We start from the raw sequence: 14,043 nt of genomic DNA, 5'->3' as shown, positions 1-14,043 counted from the left end.
TTGGATAATAAGAGTTGCATTCCTTCCTACTCTGTTTAGGTGTGAGTGATGAAAACCAGAACCGTGTGCGTTGCTTCGTGTCTTTGGTAAGTAAATGGATCAGCATCTATAGCAGGATTTTGTCAGCTAATCTTGCTTATATAAACTTACAGCTTCTTTCACATCAGCACTGTTATTTTGAGCCCCATGGATGGTTTTTATTGTTTTAAGCCGTCTACAGGACTTCAAAAGTGAAGAATGCTTCCCTCGTGCTGTCTTGGATGGCCTCCATCTCCAGGCAGTCAGTCAGAGCTCGAACAGCACTGTTCTCCCTCAGGACTCGGTGAGCCGTCAGCAAGGCGCCGGCTCTGCGGCAGGGCCCGGCGCAGGCGGCCCTCAGGCGGCTCCGGGGGCCCCGGGAAGCCGCCGGGCCGCCCCGCCGCTGCAGCGGGCCTGAGCGCGCGGCTCTCCCCTTCCCTGCGCGCCTTTCGTTGCCCCCGTTTCCTTCCGCCGCCCGTTTTAGTGCTGTTTCTTGGGCAGCGGCCGGGGCCCTCCCGGCGGGACTCGCTAGTCCGCCCCGGCGGACCACAACTCCCAGCCTGCACCGCGCCCCGCGCTCTCCTGGGGCCCCATTGGACGAGGCCCTGGGGACCCGGCGACCGGCTGTCGAGGGCGCGGCGCTGCGGAGCCCGGAAGTGCTCTCGGAGAGCAGCGGAAGCGCTCCCTCATCCCCTAGCAACGCCGGCGGAGCGCCCCTAGCGACCGCCGCCGCCATGCCGGTGTGGCTGCGGGACTACAGCTGGCGGCAGACCGACTCGGCCGTGTACCTCTCGCTGCCGCTGCGGGGCGTTCGGGCCACCCCGGCCAACATCTTCTGCACCGACCAGTACCTCAAGGTGGGGCGGCCGCGGCCCGCCTTGCCGCTCGGCCCCCGGCTCGCTCCGCGGCCCTCGCCCTTCCCTCGCCTCCGCGGGGCGGTGCCTTGGCGTTAGTTTATAGCCCCGCTAAAAAGCACACGCTCAACACGCCATGGCAGCACCGCCAATTTTATAATCTCTGGCATCGTCTTCTCTCTTTGTGTGCTGCAGGCTGTTAAATACCTATCACACTGGAGACGGTCGCTTTATCACCAGTCTTCTCCTTACAAACACTCTACTCGGCAGCTACTGACTGCCTTTTCTGTCATAACTGGTCTGAATTATCCACATCTGATTAAACTATGAATAATAATTCAAAATTTGAAGTCTACTGCTTCTGAAGAACAATTTTTTCCATCTCTTACTTGGTGTAATAAAATATATGGTCTCCATACTGCATACTAAGCAAATTACGGTTTTGTTAGTAGCATTTGTTTCTTGAGGTTTACTGCATATACTGAACATTTTGAATATTTACTTGATATGTAATAGAAACTTTTAGTATTAGTACACATTTGTTATTTTTATAGGTAAGCATCCCTCCCTTCTTATTTGAAGCCATTCTACATGCTCCTATTGATGACACAAATAGCACAGCAAAGATTGGAAATGGAGTCATTTTCTTCACTTTGTATAAAAAAGAAATAGCCATGTGGGATTCACTAATGATCGAAAATGGTAAGTTCTCTTTTGTGAGAAGTAAGTTATGTATAAAGAACCCAAACTGTCAAAACTCTTTTTCTGAAGTGTTTGGAAATTCTCTGCTTTTCTAATTACATTATTTGATCTACAAAAAGTACTACCTTTACCTACACAGATGGCTTTGCATGTGTCATATCAGTAAATTTCAGAAAGTTTATGAACTCTAATCTGTCACTGAAAAGCATGGTGTTAGTTGAGGATCTTGTATCATACTCCACTCATTCCGAGTTGCCTGCCACCACTTCAAGAAAATTGCAGGTGATATTTGTAGTCTTACCAGTTTCACATTCACCTTCAAAAACTAACTTTTGGGGGTCACTGTTGTGTTTTTTTGCTGAAGTGCTGAGAAGAGATCTAAATTACCGGAAAAGCCCATTGTGGAGGGGGGAAACAGTTCTCTGCTGTAACCTTGAAAACCATAACAAACTGTGAAATTTCTGCTGCTGGATCTCTGCAAAGTTAAACCACGTTGTTCATTGTTAAAATTGGAAAGTAGAGGAAAACAGCTGAATACAAAACATCCACTGGTTCTGGTGAGCATGTTTTGTGTTTAAGTAAATCCTGGTTTTCTTTTTCAGAGGTGGGCTTGATAGAGACCGCTTTGTGGAATTTGAGCCATGTTTTGTTGCCCTTTCTCAGATGAAATAACTTGGACTTCTTTATGAACGTGGTACATGACAATAGAACTTCAGACCTAAATTACTAGCTTTTTTGTTTTGTTTTGTTCCCAGCTAACAAGGAGAAACTGCAATATTTAAGAGAGAATGCTGTTCTAAAAGCCCATGAAAAGGCAAAAGAAGAGGCAGAAGCAAAAAAAGTTACAAAACAGGAACATAAAAAATATGCTTTGGAGGCCACGATGAAGGTAAGCTTACAAGGACCTCTACCAGATGTGCAAATGTGAGCAGTTGCCAGCTAATTTGGCAGATGTTTGATACTCATCTTTATTACAGTAGTGGAGAATCTTTCTTCTTTGTATTTAAAATGTATTTATGAGAATGATACCAAAGGATACTTGGCAGTTGTCACTTTTTCATTAGTAATGCCAATGAAAATTTTTGGTGAGGAGCTCAGATTTTTGTCAGTTGAAAGGAGAGTACAATAATTTGGCAAAACTTAAACTTTTGTGGCATTTGCAGTAGTGCAGGTGTTCAATCATTTGTCACTGAAATATATATTGACTTTAAAAATCTTATTTATTCATTGTTATTTGTTACACTGGACCTGTTATTACTACCTTTTTGTGTGATGTTTAGTTCTTCTGCATTTTATGTATTTTTTAAGACACTTCCTTTTTTTTCCCCCCCCAGAAAAAATTTTCATATATATAAAAAGTCTGGTCATTTCATTTGTGTTTAAAAAAAATTTAGAAGTAAACAACGAGCTTCTAAGATTGCATATGCAGAATTATTTTGACCAGGAATGAAATTCAGCTATTGATTTTTGTCAGTAGAAGGGTGGTAGCTGTTCTACGTATGTAGTAAGATCTTAAAAAAGAAGAGGGGAAATAACAAATAGTGTGTTAAAATGAAGCTATATATTTTACAGTTCTGTATATTCCAAAGATCCTGAGCTGGAATATGGCTAGGATTTTGAAGCAATACTCTTGCTCTTGAACAGTACAGTGTGATCTTCCAGTATCACCAGTGATTAGGACCTCTTAGAAGGTTTTTGTTAGGTCCCTTAGTAAAGTAATCATAATAATTTTTGCTGGAACTATTGCATGAATCAAAGGCAGGAAGAGCTTTAATATCAAGTATGATAAAGTAGGTAAAGTAGGCAAGTAGGTTAAAAAAAAGTATTTCTCGCAGAATAAAGGAGCTATGTGAACAGCATACTTTGTGTGTTGAACTGGAATGAAGGAACTTCTAAGGTGACAGAAAAACCTACTGAAGGTTTTATTGATGGAGTATATGTTATCATTCTTTAAAATGCAAGTAAAACTTTATTTCTGAATATTTCTAAATCATATCAATAGTAGTGGTGGTAAAATAGTTAAAACATAGCTACTCGAAATTCTTTACTTTCCCATTCATTTTTCAGCATCTTTAATAACTTTGCTTGTATCATTGCATTAATGATTACGCTGGGTTTGGCATATGAAACTGGGAAATAATGGTATCTTTTACTCAGTTCTCTTATTATTATCAGATGTTACTATCTCAGTTTTATCCTACAAACAGCTAGAAGAAGCAGAAAGAAAAAGAATTGAAGATCTGAAAGAACAGGAGCGGCAAAAGGTCACTAGGGAATTGGAGTTATGGAAAAATCAGCAAACAGATATTGAGAGACAAAAGAGGATACAAAGAGAAGAGGAACTTCATCAAGAAGCAGAAAAATTAAAGGAGAGGAAAAAGGAAAAAATAAACAAACCTAGGATTCCTAATGAAGGAACTTCTAAGACCAGAGTCAAACCTACTAAAGGTTGTGTTGCTGGAGTATATTTTGTCATTCTTCAAAGCATGATATAACTTTATTCCTGGATGTTCCTAGTTCATCATTTATCTTTGTCTCCACATACCATACTGAACAAATTCTTTTAGTTTGGGGTTATTTTTGTGTCTTTATTTTCTGTCTCTTTATTGAGCTAAGGCATGTGAGTTCTTAGCTCCCTTTTAAGTTGTTGGAAATATGAGGGCAGGTTTTGTTCCAAGCTTTAGAAAAGTAAGGCAGACGGTGTTTCTAACAGTGTAATGCAGTCTCTCTGAAGGTGAAGTTCATGTTACATCTGAACTATCTACAAGTTGCCACATAAAGAAGTCTCCTTTTGCTCTCTCTAGCCCTTATCTTGGTACACAGAGAGCTGGTTCAGGAAGCTAAACCAGCAGAAAAGTATTCATTTTTGTGGGTTTTTTTGTTTGTTTTGGTAAGGTTAGTTTTAGCTGTCGAACTTGGCCCACCACAAGTGCCAGAGATGTTGATGTCACAGGAATTTTAGTTCACTTGTGACAGATAATGTAGCCAGTAAATAGGTTGTATAATACAGTAAGAACAAACCTTTTAAGAACCTTTCCTTCAAAAGAACAAGTCTGAACTTGTTCTCAAGCAACAGCTTGAGGTTTATTTCTAATGTGCAGAATGCTAAATTAGGTGTACTTAGGAATTTGATAGAAAAATTGGAAAAAAAAACCAAAAACTTTTGCTTTATTTTTCATTTCTAGTACTCTAATTCTCTTTGCAGGTCCTGGGTCCGATAGTATGTTTTCAGAGAATTTAAAGGAAGAACAGTTACCAGCACCTCGATCTGCTCGTACAATTAAAATCAACTTTACATCACGGGTTTTTCCTACAGCTCTACGTGAATCTCGGGTAGCAGAAGAGGAAGAGGTAAGGGTTGTTCTCTGGTTTAGTGTGGTGCTTTCACTATCATCCAAGATGGAAGTTTTGCAATATTTCCATCTTCCAAGGAAGGCAGTCTTATTTAAATTACTATTTAAAGAAATGATTTTATATCTAAATTATTTTTACCAAGCTTTTGATTGTGCAGAATAATAAATTGCATATTCTTATGTTTTGGGGGTTTTTTTTGGAAAAAAATTGCAATATTAGTTGAATTCCATTAGGTACAAGTTTTGAAATTTCTTTATTCTTGTCTTTAAGCTTCTTTAAGTTCTGTCTTTTTTAGAAGAAGTTCACAGTTATTTCTGCTGAATTCTACTGGATGAACACAAACAGTCACTTTTGGAAGTTCCAAAACAAACAAGCAAACAAAAATGTATTGGCTATGCAGTAACCTTATTTCACTCACAATAATAAAATATTTGGTGAAACTTGGAACTTTTCATATCTCTGTCCAAAAATATGTAGTAAAGAGAATTATTTTGGTAGGAGTGAATGAACAGATGAAAGCAAAATACTTTTTTGGATTTAAATTTTCCTGCAGAAGTAATACATTCATATTGTATACTTACAGTGGCTAAATAAGCAAGCAGAAGCTCGAAGAGCAATAAATGCTGATTTATCTGAGCTGGAAGATTTAAAAGAAGAGGAAAAGAATCCAGATTGGTTAAAGGACAAAGGAAAGTGAGTTAAACTCCACTTGAAGATGCATTTAAAATCAAATTTATTAGTTACATAGTGTGTGGCTGTTGTTCGGTTAAGAGATTTTTCTATTTATCCTAGACACAGGTGATGAATGCCTACATAGGGGAGAATTTATTGATTGTGTGTAGGGTTTAAGTTGATAGAGAGTCATGAGATCCAACTGGTGAAGCTCATGATGGACAAATTCATTGTAAGCACACGATGCACATTTTAATACTGAGACAGTTAATTAGTGGAAGATTATACCTAAGCAGATTTCCTGTCACTTTTTTTTTTTTTTTTGCAATTGAGAGATTAAACATCTGTTTAAAACAAACTTCAGGAATTTGATACAAATATTGGTATGTTTATATAGCCGTGTCATACAAAAAGGTTAGATTAGGCAATCATAATCAGACATGTATAGCTTTAACGCCAGTCCTGTGTCCTCCTTTTGCTATTCTTCATTGCTTTTAAGCAATGACTTTTCTTTTTGTCAAGTTGGATATCTATATGCTATGTTGTCAGCATTAAATTTAACTGAATTTCCTCTATGTTGAAAAGGTTATAAATGACCATTTTTTAATGAAAAACTGCTTAAATTTTAAATTAACAAATGAATTGTTAATATTAACAATAAGTAAATATTCATTTGGTGATGTTGCACCTTGTTTAAAATGCATGTTTTACTTTTTGTTATACACTTAGCAAAATGTTTGCAACAGGAAACTATCTTGCAGCTGTAAATGCATATAACCTTGCAGTCCGGCTAAACAATAAGCTTCCAGTATTGTATCTGAATCGTGCTGCTTGCCACCTTAAACTGAGAAATTTACACAAAGCCATTGAAGATTCCTCTAAGGTATAAATATATCATACAGGTTTTCAGACTGTCATCTTATACATGTTTATGATCTATTATAGCAATGGGTAGTTTCTGTTTCAAGCAGATCACTAAATAGCTTTTAAATTCAAAATTTTAAATTCAAAATGGAGATAATGAAGCCATGGTGAAAGATTAAAATTTGACATTAAGTGCTTGACTAATGAAATTTCAGAACTGTATTAAAATAAATGTTCTGACACATTGGAGCTCAACGGAGGTATGTTGATGCAGTACCAATTTCTTCATGGGAAAAATATTGTAGGAATATCTACACTTGAAAAGAAGACTACTTGCAGCAGAAAAAATACAGCATATACCCAAATACATTTTGTAATATCACAGAATCACAGAGTGGTTGAGGTTGGAAGGGACCTCTGGAGATCATCTAGTCCAACCCCCCTGCTCAAGCAGGGTCACCTAGAGCACATTGCACAGGATTGCATCCAGGCGGGTTTGAATATCTCCAGAGAAGGAGACTCCACAACCTCTCTGGGCAACCTGTTCCAGTGCTCTGTCACCCTCACAGTGAAGAAGTTTTTCCTCGTATGTTGTATTGTTCTTCATTTGGTGGGAGGAAAGAAAAAAGGTGGTAGTTATGAGGAAGATACCTAACTTCTTCCCCCTCGCCCTCCCCCCCACCCCAAACAACCAAACAAATGTGTTTTTTTTAAGAAAGGCTGGATCATCTCTATGTTTTAGCAACCATTATTTGTGGAATGACAGAGTAGAGTGGTCTCAAATGGTACCTGAATAACTTGAAGAAAACTGTGTGAAAATTACTTGAGGCTTGAAACTTTTTTCTAGTAAAAAGTGCTACAACACATGCACTTTTTAAATACTTTGTTTGTAGTGTAGTAGGTACTCTCATATTTGAAAATAGAATAAATTAGTTGATTGTAAATAACACTAACATGGTATGTGCCAGTTTTTAGCCAAGGCAGTGACATTATATTTATAAAATTGCAGCTTCAGGGTGACAGATACAAATCTTAGTGACTAGATTCACAGGCTACATAGTTAAATCTGAGAAGTATTTTTTAGGCGAGAGTGTATATATAAATGAGAAAAGCCAGAATATAGGGAATCTGACTATAAATATTTTGGGCATTTTCATTTGTAAAGGCATTAGAATTGCTGATGCCACCTGTTCCTGATAATGAGAACGCTCGAGTGAAAGCATATGTGAGACGTGGAACAGCATTTTGTCAGCTAGAATTATATGCTGAAGGTAAGATCCTGAATTTGTGAATGCTTATGCATTTATTTATGCACTTGTGAACACTTATGCATGTATTTAGGATGACATATGCAAATAATTCTGGTAAGTTCAGTAAGACTGCTCACACCTTTATTTTTTCAGGAGGAACACTAAAGGAGGCCTACACAATCTGTGTCTCTGTTCATTATGAACCTTTATATGACTGACCTTAATTTTTTATTTTAATTTATTGGCTAATTTCAATCCCACTTGAAATTTTTTTTTTAAGTTTTAGGAAAACTGAGGAAAATGAGGAAATGGCTTTAGTGAATTGTGTGTCCTGTCTTTGGTCGGTTGGGTAGTTGGTCTTTGTATGCATAACAGGCAGTGATCAACCTTTTGAACAAAACAACTTGGTAGCCAAGGAAAAGAGATGTTGGTGTTACTGAGCAATGAATGAGAGGTCAGAGAAAGATACGTGTGGGAGATGAGTTTTTTTACATTGGGGAGCGTTCAAATGTAGGATACAAGCTGATGTGAAACTAGGTTGCAATAGTTTTGCTGTTCATGAAGCAAATTGTATTGGTTTTGAGATTTGTTTTATATTTACAGTATTAGCAACTATAGAACATATTTACTAAAAAAAAATAGTATTTTTCCTCTTAAATATTTCAGAAGTATTTAGTTGTGAAGAGCTCAGTAACATATCATTATAAACCTATACATGAAATCTGTATTCATGAGCAAAATGTAATCTGTGTGAACATATCTGAATTAACAGTATCCCTACTGAGTTATCTAGCAGTGTAAGTTTGGTTTTGCAAGGCAAAGTTAGAAATGTAAGATGATAACAGGAAGAGAATAATATTCAAAATGTCACTGTTGAAATACTAATATTTTTCTAACTCCTCTCATCTTTTTCTACCTCTGAATCCCTTTGCCATGCCCTTACAGCTTCATTTGCTTGTGAAAACCTTATAAAAAAAATGAACACGATCTTATGTGATGTTCCTTCCTGTTCTTACATGTTTTCATAAGCTATAGTATTCACAATTCATGTATTTGTTCTTGTTTCCATGCACTTTCATTCTGTCTTTAATTTTTTCTGTTTCCTGCAGAATGCATGTATGGTAAATGTCGAGTATGTTTATGCTTTAATTTAGACTGTGATTCTGGTATAGAATCTGCTTGACTGGACTGCAGTGCTCATTTCTGTATTTATTAACCAAATGGTATACCTTCAAAAATTGCAAGATTATCTGCAGGTAGAAGCCGTAGACTGTGAAAAGTCTTTAACCCAAAGAAAGCAGTTAGTTGACCACCATGTGTATATATATGTGTGAAAAGGCTCTGTTTTCATGTTTCAGTAACTGAAAATGTTTATGTAGTAGAGTGTAATGTTTCCACTAAAATGTTTAAAAATAATATAAATAAAATATTTACTGACAAAGTTAAGCATAATGTTGTTCTGATTCCATTGTACTCAATAGCATTATCTAAAATTCAAGAGCAATACTTATTATGCATATAACTAGGTAGCTGTTATTTCCAGTTAGTTGCTGAAGAGGATCACGTATTGCTGCTTTGACTGACGTTCTTTTTAATGCATCTATACTAGGTCTCCAGGATTATGAAGCAGCTCTCAAGATTGATCCTAAAAATAAAATCATACAAAAAGATGCTGAGAAGATTCGACACATAATTCAAGGAACATTGCGAGACTCATAAAAAGAAAAAAAAAAAAAGTAAGAAATTTTGAGGAGAAGGAGTTTTGGTTCACATTCTGCCCAGTACGTTGTTAACAAGACATTTTGCTGTTACACTCAGAACAGCTACAAAACTGGTAAAAGATTAGATATATGCATTATAGTTTTTGGAAAGTATAGTAGTGTAAGAGAGATTTTTGGATACATTTTATAGCATTTTGGTCCAAACTTGTCATGTATTTACTTTCTATGAAAGATTGGGTCATCTGAATAATAAAGCATACTTTTTGGACTTAATTAAAAATTACTCATAACTAAACAAAATATTTGTCTGAAAATATCTACTGAATCTAAACAATGGATTTTCAAACAACTTCAGTAGCTACCTATGGTCAACACTGTTAACTTCTTATCTTTCTTTCTCCACCAAAACTGAAATGGTTATGTGGTCGTGGATACTAGTGAAAATATCTGTTGTGAAATATGAAATTTCTAAACTTATTTCATATAGTACTGACATTTTATATGGATTTGCAATAGGAAATATTCCAAAATATATCTGCTTAGAAGTCTCTCAGACTTGGATGTTGTAAAATTTGGTATTATATAAACAGTCTGAATTTTTATGCCTATTAAGCACTCATAATTCCTACAGAAGACTGAAAGCCACCCCCCCCCTTTTTTTTTTTGTGCTGTCCTCTTTTCTTAGTGTCTGTACTGTTTGGCACATCTGAAACTAAAACATTGTATTGAGATGTTCCAATTCACGCATCCAGTTTGGAAAATCTAAGCCTGGGAGGTTAGAGGTAGATGTTATGCAGTGCAGAACATTCTTTTTAGCAGTAAGTAATGTACATTAAATATTTATAGTCATTTTGAAATTTTTTATTGGGCTGACCAAACAAGTTTATTGGAAAAACTGCAAATCTGTAGTGTTGTATTGCAGTGTAATGGTAAATTAATACTGAGGTAATTGTCTTATCAATGAATATGATATGACTTACTTTTTTCCATCCTAGTACAATTAGTAATCTTACAATGTAGCTATTCTAAATCAAAAACATTGGTAACTATATAAGAATATATATTTCCTGAGCTACTATTTTAATCTGTACTCTGTTGACATTGACCAGTATCTTAGGAAAACTGATGCAATTAAAGGTTTTCGAAAAGGAGCACCCTGGTCAGGTTACAAGTGTTGTGAAACAAAATGAAGCATGATAGTGTGTTTTGAAGTTGTGCACCTGTGCACCTATTTTGGGTAGTGAAAGAATGTAATATAGAATGGTATTGTTTATAAATACTTTAGTATTTTTATTTACGACAACCTGTAACACTGGGCTTGAAACGGTTTTGTTATCTACATGTTTTATCCAAATCGTGAGTATTTCAAATACGTTCTTTTCAGTAGCAGTTTTTGTGGACTTCTGAATTTTCCACTTCAATTTGTTTCCTGAATACCATTTACAACGCTCAAGTTTCTGTTTAGAAGAAAATATTTATTATGCAGACTTAAGTTACCCTCTGCAATTTTTATACTTTTGGTACAGTAAGAAAGTTGCAGATGCTGCCTCCAGCTACTTCACCTAGAGCCTTAAGAGGAGTGCTGAGATGAGGCAGAAGTGGGTAGGATAGCTGCTGTTCCTCCTTTTCTGCAGATACCTACTGCATTGCAATGGAATGAGGTGAAAATACTTAATTTGTGGCAGCTGGTAGGGGGGCAATACAGGAGCTTTAGTGCCTCAGTTGAGTGTAATGTTATACTTACTAAAATATGACTATTTTCTTCCATACACTAGTGAGGGGAAGTGGAGATAAGAAAATGCAAAGAAGCAGAAGCTGCTAATAGGTTCCTGATTCTCTGTTTTGGTTCCAGAGCCTGTTAGAACAATCAGTATATATCTGTATTGGCTATTTATATTGTAGCTATTGGTTATGGCCCCTAAAGACTATTTTGGATGTAGACAGGCACCTTTTTCTACAGCCTCTTTCTTTCCTTGGCCCACACGTTAGGAAGAAGAGCAAACTGGAATTGGTTAGAATGGCTCCACGTTTCATGGACACCCTCTTCTTCAAGGAGAACTTTTAGCTGGGGGTTGTGTGAATGATTCCCATTTGCTTTGCAACACCATTCAGTGTGAAGTGAGTGGAACAGGAAAGAAAATTGCCCCAAGGTATTATGATACTTTCAAAGCTTTAATACAGTGCTGGATATAATGGAGTTCGATAGTTAATTTTCAGCTGTTAATTTGGAAGTGGCAGCTATGAAATAGAAAGTGTCATCTTTTAAGGTTAGAGTGGCAAATGTGTTTGCTGGGATGAATAATGCCTACCTGTCTCATCTGATTGTATGGGGAGCAAATGGTTATTATAAAGCTTCTGACTTCAACACTTCAGTTGATGGTGTGTATAGCATATCAGTCATATGCATGATGTTGATATTTGTGCCTTGCGATATAGAAACGTGGAGACTGGCATAGTTTTTAAACCAGAAAATACTTTAATTAAGCAAGCCTTTAGGTCAATTTCTCTGGCACTTAACACTTTCTATAAATTAGTTACACATTTATCATTCTAGTTTCAGGAGTTTTATTTTTATGGGTTTAGGTCTGATTCAGACAAGGGTATTATCCAACGGACTGCATCCTGCTGGATACATCGTACTTGGACCAACAAAACCAAACTGAATCATATATTGACAGGTTAGTCCCGGAATGACTGAAATAAATTGAAATTTGTTTTCCTAAGGTTAAGTGCCTAGTCTTTAAATAAACACATACAAAAATGACAGAGATGCATTTTTACAGAGTGTGCTGCAAATTTGGGTAGTCACATACCCTACTTCTGTCAAGGGCAGTGTTTAAATTGCTATTTCTAAATGACCCACAGGTGAGTAAATGGGTTGAAAATGTCTGATCCTTTGGATGGTAAGTACAAGGTACCATCTGTGAGGTAGGTGGTATAGCACCATACTCACTTGAGGTTGTTTTAAACAATAAAATCTGAGGCTTTGTCAAAAAACTATTGGTTGTGAGTGTTTTGGGGTCCAGCATACAGGAAAACACAGGATTTCCAGGATTTGCGCAGAGAGGCAGATGAGGAGGTTGTTTTATCTCAGTGTTGGAACTTGATGGCAGCTTCTCAGCAGAAGTCATCTCTTCCTAGTGAAGAGATGGATTCAGTCAGGCTTTCAAATGATGGTAAAACTTTTCAAATTTGCTAAATGTTTGTGGTCAAACTGTTGCTCAAGATGTGTATTGAAATAGATGCAGAGTGGAGAGTCGGGAACTGTAACACTAACTTTTGCCCTTATTTAGTAAGCAGTGGACAGTGATAAATGGACTAATAATGAGACTGAAATATGGTAACAAAAGTAGATTTGCATTTTCTGCTTTAGTGATAATCTTGAGTGTAAAAATATCATTTTTGGTATAAATAATTAGTAAGGATAATAAAAATACAGCTAAGAAAAGGATGTAGTAAGGGTGGTTTGTGGGTGGTTTTGTTTTGGTTTTGAACTTTCCTTTTCTAATACATAGCAATATGTATGCTAAAAAAACACCCTAAACAAATCTTCAAATTACAGCCTCTCCTAGCTTGTGTTCACATACATGTATTTCTTTTTTTCCCTGTAGGGAAAGCATCAACATGACAGATAAATCTTACTATATTAATGGAAAGTGCTCTAATGTTATATTGATGAGCATTATCGTAAGACTGCACTGAATAAGTTGCCTCAGTTTTGCTGAGCAAGCCAGTCTGAACCTGCTGCTCTTTAGGTGTTCAAGGAATATTTTTTTCCTTGTTTCTCTATCATGTAAAAAAAAAAACATTTAAATGACTTGCTTAGATAAAACTCTTAAGAAAAAAAAAAAAAAAAAAAATCGGACTGTTCCTTTATTTGGTTTATTAATGAGGCCTGTTTTTCCCTGTTTATTTTTTGAATCAATACTGGACCCCTGGCGGGGCCCCCCGGCGCTCCTGCCCCGGGAAGCTTCCCCGAGCAGCTAACGCGCAGCTCCTCAGGGTGGTTTCCCACCCGTCCGGGACAGAAGCACGTAGTTCTGGTCCCGGCTGCCAGGCCCCTTCCCCTGCCCCGGTGGGGCCCCGTTACCGTGGAGCTGGAGCCGAAAAGGGCCCCCTTGCCGCGCGCGTCCTCCAAGCGTTGCAGCTCCCCCCGCCGGGCAGTCCCGCTGCCCTCGCCCCTCTCCGGTCCCGCCCGGCACCTGCGGCGCGGCGTTGCCATAGCAGCGGGGGCCGCCGGACGCCCGCCGCGGTGCACCCTGGTTGTTGTAGTTCGCGGCGGGCGCGGGCCGGCGGGCGGACGCGGGGCGCGGACTACGCTCTCCAGGGTGCCGCGGGGCGGCGGCGCGGTGCGCAGGCGCCGGCGGGCCGGTGTTGTTTTGAGACGGCGTCACTGGAGGCTGGAGCCGGCGGCGCCCCTCGTCCGTCCCGAGCCCCGCTGGGGGCCGCGCTGAGGTAGGTGGCGGCGCAGCCCGGGCCCCGGGGCCGGCTCCCAGCGGGGGGCGGCCGCCGCCTCCCCCTCCCGGGGCTGCCCGCAGAGCGCTGTCCTCCCGAGGAGCCCCTGGCGGGGAGAGCTGCGCCGCGGCGCTGAGGGGGGCCGGGGGCGCC

At 38.7% G+C, this 14,043-nt stretch overlaps 3 protein-coding genes across 15 annotated transcripts in view; 2 read left to right on the top strand and 1 right to left on the bottom strand.

Moving 5' to 3' along the window:
- The first annotated feature begins 735 nt into the window (after positions 1–735).
- DNAAF4 (dynein axonemal assembly factor 4) lies at positions 736–9,708 on the top strand. Its single transcript, XM_026060905.1, has 9 exons — positions 736–875; positions 1,427–1,574; positions 2,330–2,463; positions 3,782–4,022; positions 4,780–4,925; positions 5,512–5,621; positions 6,330–6,483; positions 7,630–7,735; positions 9,324–9,708. The coding sequence occupies exons 1-9, from the start codon at positions 753–755 to the stop codon at positions 9,431–9,433; spliced, it is 1,272 nt and encodes a 423-aa protein (XP_025916690.1). The 5' UTR covers positions 736–752; the 3' UTR covers positions 9,434–9,708.
- Positions 9,709–11,924: 2,216 nt separating this feature from the next.
- On the bottom strand, positions 11,925–13,600 carry CUNH15orf65 (chromosome unknown C15orf65 homolog). The gene is made up of 2 exons (XM_026060904.1): positions 13,526–13,600; positions 11,925–12,572 (listed from the first exon to the last, which is right to left on the bottom strand). The coding sequence occupies exon 2, from the start codon at positions 12,564–12,566 to the stop codon at positions 12,213–12,215; it is 354 nt and encodes a 117-aa protein (XP_025916689.1). The 5' UTR covers positions 12,567–12,572; positions 13,526–13,600; the 3' UTR covers positions 11,925–12,212.
- Positions 13,601–13,780: 180 nt separating this feature from the next.
- CCPG1 (cell cycle progression 1) overlaps positions 13,781–14,043 on the top strand; it is a 38,838-nt gene continuing 38,575 nt past the window's right edge. For 7 of the 13 annotated variants that reach the window (XM_026060838.1, XM_026060841.1, XM_026060840.1 and 4 more), the window contains exon 1: positions 13,785–13,890. The gene's annotated coding sequence lies outside the window, so the exon portion shown is untranslated. Of the gene's footprint in view, positions 13,891–14,043 lie in introns of all 13 variants that reach the window. The other 6 variants (XM_026060844.1, XM_026060846.1, XM_026060847.1 and 3 more) reach the window with 3 other exon arrangements.

Source organism: Apteryx rowi, unplaced genomic scaffold, assembly GCF_003343035.1.
Source record: "Apteryx rowi isolate R43461 unplaced genomic scaffold, aptRow1 scaffold_172, whole genome shotgun sequence".
In the NCBI taxonomy this organism is placed as follows: domain Eukaryota; kingdom Metazoa; phylum Chordata; class Aves; order Apterygiformes; family Apterygidae; genus Apteryx; species Apteryx rowi.
The sequence above is the reverse complement of the archived record's forward strand: the minus strand, read 5'-3'. Positions and strand labels throughout refer to the sequence as shown.